Source organism: Phoenix dactylifera, chromosome 3 (genome assembly GCF_051530095.1).
Source record: "Phoenix dactylifera cultivar Ajwa chromosome 3, Ajwa_hap1_PhDact_Kaust_v1.1, whole genome shotgun sequence".
Taxonomy (NCBI): domain Eukaryota; kingdom Viridiplantae; phylum Streptophyta; class Magnoliopsida; order Arecales; family Arecaceae; genus Phoenix; species Phoenix dactylifera.
The window spans coordinates 44,330,636-44,340,894 of record NC_143192.1 but is presented as its reverse complement, the minus strand read 5'-3'; the positions used below and the strand labels follow the sequence as shown (position 1 = coordinate 44,340,894).

General features: G+C 38.8%; 1 protein-coding gene across 2 annotated transcripts; it reads right to left on the bottom strand.

The window, feature by feature from the left end:
* Positions 1-1,042: 1,042 nt before the first annotated feature.
* Positions 1,043-5,557, bottom strand: LOC103717371 (putative metal-nicotianamine transporter YSL9). Of its 2 annotated transcripts, none has more exons than XM_008805727.5 (8): positions 5,018-5,557; positions 4,268-4,706; positions 4,025-4,197; positions 3,134-3,231; positions 2,911-3,045; positions 2,629-2,818; positions 2,431-2,545; positions 1,043-2,349 (listed from the first exon to the last, which is right to left on the bottom strand). In XM_008805727.5, the coding sequence occupies exons 2-8, from the start codon at positions 4,623-4,625 to the stop codon at positions 1,424-1,426; spliced, it is 1,995 nt and encodes a 664-aa protein (XP_008803949.3). In that variant the 5' UTR covers positions 4,626-4,706; positions 5,018-5,557; the 3' UTR covers positions 1,043-1,423. The 2 variants fall into 2 exon arrangements, with proteins under 2 accessions (XP_008803949.3, XP_008803948.3); XM_008805726.5 differs by having other exon boundaries at positions 5,099-5,557.
* Between the last annotated feature and the right edge of the window lie 4,702 nt (positions 5,558-10,259).

Here is a 10,259-nt window from a genome sequence, read left to right as displayed (position 1 = left end):
CCCATTTATAATAGAATCCTGTAACTTCTGCAGTCCCATATCAAAGTCCAGTCTGGAGCGGTGTTTGCTCAAGAAAACGAAAGTTTGGAATCATGTAGGTAGGTTTCAAGAGTTCGAAATTAACCAGCAACTAGTCTTCAGCTGATCTGTTCTCAAAGCAGAAAGAACTATTGTTTAGCCAATCTGTCCTCAAAGCTGAAAGCAGGGTATTTGAGAAGGCAACTCCATGTTTTAGGTTTTACAGAATGTAGATATGTTTAGTTACAAGGAAATTCAGGGAACAAGGAAAAAATTCTATTGAACCAACCAACCGATAGAATAAAATTTCCTTGGAAAGTTGTGGTTGTGCAGTTCTCCTTATAACCAAACATGCCTTGAGAGAGAGAGAGAGAGAGAGAGAGAGAGAGAGAGAGGTATCAACCAGCAACTCAAAATCCTGTTGGTAAAATATGCACTTATTTTCTCAACTCCAGCTGTGTGGTTTTCTTTTGCCAAATCAAAATAGAGATCTCCTTAGACCAAGTTTGTATAACCCCAGATGGGACTGTCTTGCTTCTGTTTTCTTGGGTTACTCCCCTTTCTCTTCCAGTCTCCATCGTATGTTTCCTAGGTATTTCTCTCAGTTCTTTCTTTCTCGAAAAAAGGTATGCAGCACTGCAACCATCGCACAACACCAGGAGCCAAAGATTTGGTCTGGATTTCTGCTATTTTTCTTACATGTGCCTCTTTAACTTTCATACTAGGCAAATAAGAAAAATACAATGCATTTTCTTCATGAAATTTCCTTGCTCATTCTTGATGAAAGCAAATAATTCATCTTCATCTTTTGATCTCAAACCGGTTAATAACCCTCTTATAGAACTTAAACTTATTGATTAACAAAAAGAAACATAACTTCTGCTACGATTGGATGCATTTTTCTTCAAGAAAATGCATGGCATTTTTCCTAAAAAAAGGGGGGGAAAAAAAGGAAAAAACCGCACTGCTCATACATCTTCAATAATTCTATCAACTAATAATAGCATCTAAATATGAGAGAAGATTCAGATAACATTCTTTCTATTGTCCTGTTTTATAAAAGATGTTGCTTTGAGAGGCACAACCAATCCACACATGGAAAGGTACCTTAGAGCTGTTAACCTCCATCTAAAGTATAACATCACCATGCTATCTGAAGACCTTCATCATAGATACTATATGCGACAAGGCAAATGTCTGAAACCAAACAAGTTCTTCTTTGTTCCTTCATACACCAAATTATGTGAAATATGTGCATTTTGATCGCACTAGTTGCAGCTGCTCGCTTGTTATATTCTCCCACTTCTGCAGTTGGAGTCCTTCAATGAGAGTACTTTATTATGGTATCTCTCTTCTCGTTAGAGACATATAACTCGATCCAACAGTTGGATCGGACAGCTATCTACTAAGTAGTGATGAACTTCATGCAGATGGGAGGGTTGACCCTCGCCAGAGCTAGCAAGGAAGAAGGGAGGATCCACAGCCCATCCCCGCAAATCAAACCAGAGGCAACTGCCGGCACCATTAGAGGAGCTTTGTCGCTATTAAGCTTGTGCCATGCAAACACTATCAAGCTTCCAACACACATATCAATGGCAAAGTTGGCTCCGACTAGAAATGGCACAGCCATGGCCATCGGCAGAGGGACCCACCTTCCGTACTTAGCTGGGAGGATGTCTCTCATCACATTGGCCACCACTGCAAAGCCAAAGAAACCATAACAAAGCTGCAAGCAATGGTCGGGAAGTGCCGAGAAGCCCTCGACACCCAAAATCGCCATGTTCCGGTAGATCAAAGCATAAGGAGCCTTCCAGATTCCTTCTGGATTCCCCACATCGAAGGCTTTGTAGAAGAGGAAGAAAGTCAGTGGGGCAACAACACAGCCCATGGCTGTTCCAATAGCCTGGCTAAGAAGCATTGACCTTGGTGATGTTAATGTGAGATGGCCTGTCTTAAAGTCATGCATTAGATCAGCAGCAATAGAGACCACAGATTTGATTAGCCCGCAGGCTACAAGGCCTGCCACCACACCATTGTCCTTCCCTGCCCAAGCTGCAAGAATAAAGAGAGCCACTTTTCCATAGTTATAGGCCATGTTCATATCTGTGAGGCCAGCACCATAAGCATTGCAGAAACCCAGAGCTGGGGCGAGCATGTAAGCTATGATGACATAGTACCATTTCACCTGTGGGAACATCAAGGGGACAGCAATGATAGAGATCACAGCGAAAACAGCATAGCCAGAACAGGCCAGCCACAAAGGAATGCTCTCCCTTGTGAATACTTCATTACGCTGGAGATTGTCGAGGAGTTGAGTGCCATGATCCCCCACTGTAGGAAAAATAGTATCAGTTATGTTGCAAGATAAACATTTATAGGTCTGGATGAATGAGTCTATATTTAGTTATTAACCTATTCTGAGTTTCTTGTTGCTTGAGCTAGCATGCAAGTTTCTTGCAGTGAAAGCAAAAATCTTTGAGATATTATAGATGCCATCCCCTAAGATAAGAGCAATGGATATGAATACCTGCAAAAGGAGTTACCATATAAGCGAAGAACAGATCATTGATATTTGGGGGACCAAATGTGAAAAATTTATGGCACACAGACCTTATAACCTTGCAAGCTTCTCATACTACTTTCTGGTAAATTCGCAGAGTACCAATCTCCTTTAAGTTCACCTATCAGCGGCCACATCACTCCCCATGAAAGCACTGCTCCGAGAAGGAGAGAAAGATTCACGAGATGAGAACAAATCATTCCAGCCCCGACATATGTCAGGCTAAAATCAAAAAAAAATCTGCAATACCAAGAGTTACAATTACAAATTATGAATATTAAGTGAATTGATAATGATGTTAAATTCATGAAAAAGGGATTGTTGAAGAATACGTCTGTTTCCAGGCTTTCAGCCCAAAAGTAGGGAACTGCGAAAATCCACACTGATCTCCTCCTGAGTAAAACCACTGGAAGAAACTCCAGACAAAACTTATACTGAAATATTTCACAAATCCATGAACTTGCTTCCTGATGAGAAATTGAAAATGGAATGTTCAGAAGCGTAAATTCAATGTGGATTCTAATTTTCAAGGGAGCAAGTAAAGTTGGTACATACTTCGCCATTTTATCTCCATGAGGTGTATGAAATCCATTGATGAGAACAGCAGTAGCAGTTCCACTTGGATATGTTAATTTATAGTCAATTATCATGATCTGAAAATGATTTATATTCAATGAGAAAAGTATGCAACACTGCAGAAAAAGAACAAAAGAGAGATAGGTGCCGATCGCTAACAGTCACTTGTATGAACATATTTGTACAATCTGCGGCAGTGTGTCTGTTGCGAAAACTTAATAAGCAATAAAAAGCAAGACAGGTGACTCATTCCAGAAACGTATACGCAATTAACAATAATGTCTTTCCTCATACGGCAAATGCAAGTAAATATTTAACCATAAAAGTTCGCCTTTTTATTATTCAATCTTAGATACATGATCTGTCAATCCCTTTTCTCAAACAGCAATTCGATTTAATCAAAGTCAGATGTATGCCCATTATCCACACTTGGACTTGCATAATCTGAATTATCAAGCAAGACAAAAGAGTTGAGGTAGCACCGATCATGATCGGTAAAGTGTACATCACATGACATCAACTAATATATATATATATATATATATATATATATATATATATATATATATATATTTGGCATGACTGTCCAATAGTTAAGCATAAAAAGCTATTATGATACAATCAAAATCTAACTTCTTGCTAAGCTTTGCACTTCTGCAGTATATGCTCATATATGAAAACGACATAATCAAGAAACTTATGTTTACAAGATCAGATCTCCATCAAAAATTAAAAGATTCTACTGCGTTTCCCATGCAAAATATCAATCAATTTTTCTCCTTTTTTTTTGGGAGCAATAATATAATCAACATGGCAGAGATAAGAATAACTCAGGGAGAAGAGAAGTATAGAGGTAAGATGGAGAAGTACCTTTCTGAAAGGAACCAGGACTAGAAGCCCGGCGAAACTGACAGTAAACAGAAATCCCGTCATCCACCCAATTCCAGGCTCCTTATAGCTGCCTGGTGCATTCCCTTCTGTGTCCACCCCTGCCTGCTCATAAGTCCTCTTGTTAAGACCCAGAAGATAAGATCCAAATCCACCTGCAATCGCACAAACACAATATGATCCAAAACCCTTATGGACAATTCACCAAAACCGAAGCTTTCTCACCTCCAACAGCAATGCTATAGCAAGCGACGGCACAGGTCTGCACAACTGTGTTCTCTTGCCGGGTGAAGGGAGCGGTCACGACGCCAATCTTGTGGAGCAGCCTCGTCCAAGTCCGGAGAAAGACAAAGGCAAGAAGAGCAGCCGAGACATTGAGGGTGGGGACGAGTCCCGTGGTCAAGTTTAGCTTCATCACGATCACACTGTACATGACTCCAATGGCCAAGCTCGCCACGAGCCCACGGAGCGTTATTTGCGTCGACCATGGAGGAACCCTCTTGAGTTCCCCAGCCTCTGCTTCCATGGGCTCTTCCAAGTCCTGGCTCTTCTCGATTTCCGGCATCTCCTTTGACTCTTCCATGTAGGGAAGCTCGAATTGACTGCTTAAAACCTTGCGCGCCTTGTTCCTTTTTATCTCCCCCTTTTCGACAAGAAATCCCTTCTGGAATGGGGTTAAAGGAGGAAAACTAATTAGAAGGACTTCGATTCTTCCTTGCTGTATCTCAAATTGCAAAGATCTTGAAGATTTTTGTAAGAAAGAAAATTCTCATTTGGAATCTACTCTTCTATTAAATAAGAACAGAGGATCAAAAACATGTCCTAGAAAAGCCTTAAAAATTTCAATTGGGTCGTCCACGTTTCTATTAACCGAATTAAAAAAAATCTCTTTTTCCCTCGGAACAATGCAAGCATGAGATCTTAGAGCAAAGACCGGATTCTGAAAAAGCCCAAGACACGGACTAAAAATCTCACCTTTGTGAGTTCGTTATACACTTTTGACTTTTGAGGCCACTCTTTCTGAAAAATTTGCAAGAGAAGAGCTAAAAATCTCACCCGTGTCTTCCTCGGACACTTGGAAAGCTCAAAACTCCACAGAGATCATCAACACTTGTTGGCTGCTCTTTCTCAAAATCTTAAAATCATTCATCCCCAACCCCCAATCTCCAGACGGACTCCCCTTTATAGGAAAAACAAAACTAGTGCCGTTGAAATTTCTTGTGTGTACTGCAGCCGTACGACGAGTCTCCTCGCAGTACAAAATGATCCACTTCACCGGTCCAAAAGGAAACAAGCAACTGGGCTCTCGTTTTCTCCCTTCCTCTCTTTTCGTCGTGCCCTTTAGGAAAGGGAGCATAAAAATTGTTCTCTTTTTGTTGGAGAGAGAATTGACATCGGTGGGTGAGGACTGAGGGAGGCTGAGATTGGAGAATCTTTGCGGGGAGTCGACTCTTCTCTGGACTCCGGAGAACGGGCGTATGGCTCACGCACGCTCGGGGCAACGAAAAGGCGGATATTAATTTTGGCGACCACATTAGCATTTAGGGGCGGGGGCGGGCCCACAGGTAAGGTGGAGGCGGTAGCCGGGGTTGGATGTTTGCCAAAAAAAAAACATAAGCTAAATATCGTAAACTTTCAGACGCATATGGAACTGTTTTCTTTTAAGATTTTTCTTTACATACATACCTTTTTAAATATTAAATTTATATATATACCTTTTAAAATTAATATTTCCATATATATATCTTTAGAAAATATTTATTTTGTATGTATACTTTTTTTTAGTATATATCCAAACTATTTAACGTGGTTAAGAAATTAGCGGTTGAAAATTTAAAATGAATGAAATACTCTTAATGGATAGATATGTAAAAAAAATATTTATAAGGGTATACATATAAATAGTAACTATGGAAGGTATTTATATAAATTTTAATATTTAGAAAGATTTGCAAAAAAAAAATTTTAATTAATAGATGGAGAAAAACTCCTTAGCATCGAGAAGAAGCATGCCAGCTGAAAAAGCCCGCGTTCCTTCGACTGTGAAATCTCAAAGCGCTCCATCATCCATCTATTCGTACAGATCTCAAAACATTCTATTCTCTATCATCCATCTGTCTGCATAGATCTTGAATTGCTTTATCCTCCATCATCCATCCACCTATACAGATCTCAAAGTATTTCATCCTCTATCATTCATCTACTTGCATAGATCTCAAAGCATTATATCCTTTATTATCCGTCTATCTGCATAGATTTCAAAGTAATCCATATTTTATCGTCCACATTCCTGCATAAATCTCAAAGCATTCTGTCTTTTATCAGTCATTTGCTTGCACGGCTCTCAAAGCACTACATCTCCATGACTCTCTTTTTCTTTTCTTTCATTTCATGCCAATATAAGAGTCTCTTGCTATGTTAGTGGGAAGAGCAATTCTGAAATTGTACAAAAGTCTCGTTATCATGTAACTCTTGTGTGATAATATTTTGTTATAGAGATAGGCAACTAGGCCATATTACAACGAATTTGAAGTTTTGATAGCTAATTGATATTTTTTAAAAAAAATTTAGGAACTAAATGTAAATGGCCCAAACTTAAGGATGTCTCTATAAATTTTTTTTCATTAATTTATTATACCTTTATTAGTCTGTATTATGATCAAAATAATATTATATTAGGTAGGACTATTACTTACTATTCCTGTGTTGATTCATATGATCATTTGATGTAATCTAATATATCGTCTAATTAGCAAAATAGCTTGCAAGAACACTATGACTTGTTTAACAATAAATAACTGATCTTATAGAAGATAGCCAAGCCCCCATCAAAATATGACCTGTGAAGCACAAGCCCATTATGAACACTCAAAAATGCTGATTATTTTTATATTTAATTAATGATTAAAAAAAAGTTGAGTTGCACCAATCCCTTTGTGCCACAGAACCAGATAATCGTTGGTGCGCACAAAGCAGTCAATAGCATTATACTTTTCCCTTGTCTCTCTTCGTAGCTTGTGAGTTGATCAGCCTAGTTTGTCAACCCACGCCAAACTAGTTCCTCAACACACCCAAGTTTTTACCCTTTTCGGCCTCGATCCATCTCTTTATATCTTTAAGTTCCAACCTGATTATGCTTTCAAACACAGTTACTAATGCAATATCTGCCTGCCTTCATCCTCCTCTCTAATTGCACTCACTTCCGCGCGACCTATTAAACTTCCCAACTTAAGGACCTCAATCAAAAGAGAATGGCCTGGTAGGGTTGATGAGGAACTTAAAGAGGGGGGGCGAGGGGAATTGCCGCAGAGTTCCTCATCTTCTAATCGCAGAGTTCCAAGTTTGAATTGCTCCGCGCATCAATTAAAATATGGCGACACTGCTTGAACTTGGAGTTTAGAATCGCTTATTGGTCCACTAGTAGATTTGGTGGTGTAGATGTGACGTACTCATCTTCGGATGGAGAGGATATGAGTAAAACGGTGTCTATCCGCATCGAACATTCTTCTGAAGGGGAGGAGGCCCAGTAGGGGCTGCGATGGGCTTGTCCTTTCTCTTTTTTACTTTTTTTTGTTTAGCAAAAAAAAAAAAAAGAAAGAAAGAAAGAAAGAAAGAAAGAAAGAAAGAAAGAAAGAAAGAAGAAGAAGAAGAAGGGTCCTTGGCTCAACGAGTCTTCACTTTGTAAATGATCCAGACCTTCCAGGATCCACTACCGTCCCATGCGGTTGGGCGAGCTGCAAATTTGAGCATCGTTTACTTTATATCGAAACGTCACTCCAACACGACATTTTCGCGACTTCTTTGGTTGAATCCCACGACGCGACGATAAAAGCCGGAGCAAGTGGCATCGGTGGTGGTGGAGCCGGCGAAGCGGTTGAAAGTGGCTTGGGGTGGTGGTCCACGAGGACAAGATGGGATGCTGAAGGTACCATCGGGCGGTCCACGATGACCCATCTATCATGGAGCTGGAGATAAAAGTAATATCCCAGAATAAAGTAAGAAGATGTGGAAAATTTACGCAGCCTTGAACCAGCGTTTTCCATCATTGAAGCGAATCTTTGATCGTCCAATGGCACCCAGTATTTACTTATTTGTTTGTGCTTCTTGGGAGCCATCAATCATGTTCAAGCTGGAACTGACGTTGACATGCACCTGTGCCGAGACCAGTCGATTCAAGTTCTTTATCAAGCACATCATTGATTTTTATAGATAACTTGCCACTCAGAGGCGGGGGCTGCGATGGCCAATAGATTGCGGACTTGGTGGCTATTTAAGTATTTATACGGCAAACCATATGAACAGAAAATAAAGAGTTATTTCAGAAGCTCTGTAATATTTTATTTTTAATTTTATTAAATATATTTATATGTATGTTGTATGAATTATCTGTCATAGAAAAAAAAAACCAAAACTATTTAAGCTCTCCAAAATTTATTATTATTTTTTATTTTATTAAATATATTTATATTAAAACTATATGAATTATTTATTACAGCAATATATATATATATATATATATATATATATAATTAATTTTTGATATTCATATACTGATGCAACGAAATAAAAATAAGATTAGTTCTGAATTTTTTTTTTTTTTGTTTGTCCAAGAGATAAATTTCAGAATTTGCAACACTTATTTGATGGACATGTCAAAATTAAATAAATAAATAAAAATAGTAGAAAAAAAACATTGTAATTATAGCTGAAGGCTGGCATGGATTCTCTATCATGGGACATGAGACCAGGGGAACCCAAGTTGCGCCCACTTTCGCTCGAGGTGTGAGTGGGTGGAGTAGTTTAAGGGTCCAGCTGTGCTAGTGTTACACAAACCTACTCCATTTCTAAGTCAAAAGACACATGGATCAAGCATGGAATCCAAATCAAGGTCTAGGCATGGATTGAATAAAGCTAGACCTGACCTGATGCGTTCTTATTTAATTGAAGTCGGTCTGATTTGGCCTTGTAAAATTTGATCCAAAATGAACCCAACGCAAGAAAGTGATGGATCTAAGATTTGGGTCTATAACATATAAACAGGACTGGATCAAGGTTTACACAAACTTAATCTACCAACTGATGATTTTGATGTGAATTTAAATCTCGGACTCAAAGGCAATTCATGCCATATCTAGGTTTGCATGAACCGTAGACGACCGAGGCTGGTATTCGAGCTTTTCACTACTTGCGGTTGGTATTTCTCGTTTTTGCTTCAACTGAGCTCAGAAATTTGAGTGTAAGTATCCCATTGTAAATATGAAGTTACATATCACCATCATTATCTTACAACATCATAGTCATCCGAACCCATACTTAATGGCACATGACTAAATAATTCATTGAGCTCAGATCCAACAAAATTTTAAAACTTGTTCATTGCATCATGATCATTTGCCTGTATAAGCCTGACTTTCTAATGAATTTAGAAGATTTTCTACCCTTTGACACACTTTGGAACTCCACATTTATATTCTATAAGATCTTTTATCCTCGCAGGCCCTACCCGAATGATTTGTGGCCTGCGATTGCAGAACAGTATGTTCGACACCTTAGAATTTATGTTGGTGTCAAAGGGTAGAAATTTATATCAAAAATCAACTATCTATAGCCTCCCAAGCATTCACCAATATAAAGCAGAAATTGTATTACCCGGAGAGCATGGATAAATTGGAACCAACATCACCTATTTTCTCTCGGAGTCTTCCAAAGAAAAGAGAGCCCTACAAGTGTCGTGGCACTCAAGATATCAAACCCTCGGAGTCAATCAAAACACAAAGTCCATACTAGAATAAAATTGTTATATCAAGGTTGCCTGATTGTCTAATACAAGGAAAAAAAAACTAAAAATTAAAGTAATAGCATTCTTGAGACGTAACGTACAAGTTCGGGGTTACAGAGACCCCAGAAATAACTAGCCGAATGAGAACGAGGGACAGTTCCCATGCATGTTCTGAGAAATAATATATTGAGAGCAACTAACTGGGCAGCCCCCATGGGCTGGGTTTATGGTTGCATTGCCGAGAGTGTAGCGCCTTAAATTGGCCAAGGTCGTCCCTGCACGCAATTCTAGTCTCAAAGAATGTCATGATTTAAGTTAATTGTTTCAGAAAATTCAAGATTATATTCATTAACACATCAAAAAAAAGGACACTAAAAAAAAGTACATAAGAAAAGAAATCATAAGCCATACGTCATGCACATGCCAGATTGTAGTCGT

What these genes read in the sequence shown, in the direction of transcription:
- LOC103717371 (XM_008805727.5), bottom strand. Translation starts at nt 4,625, where the DNA reads ATGGAAGAGTCAAAGGAGATGCCGGAAATCGAGAAGAGCCAGGACTTG. An exon ending in TCCTGGTTCCTTTCAGAAAG is followed by an intron (nt 3,232 to 4,024) that starts GTACTTCTCCAT and finishes AATCATTTTCAG; the next exon opens with ATCATGATAATTGACTATAA. An exon ending in CATGGAGATAAAATGGCGAA is followed by an intron (nt 3,046 to 3,133) that starts GTATGTACCAAC and finishes ATTTCTCATCAG; the next exon opens with GAAGCAAGTTCATGGATTTG.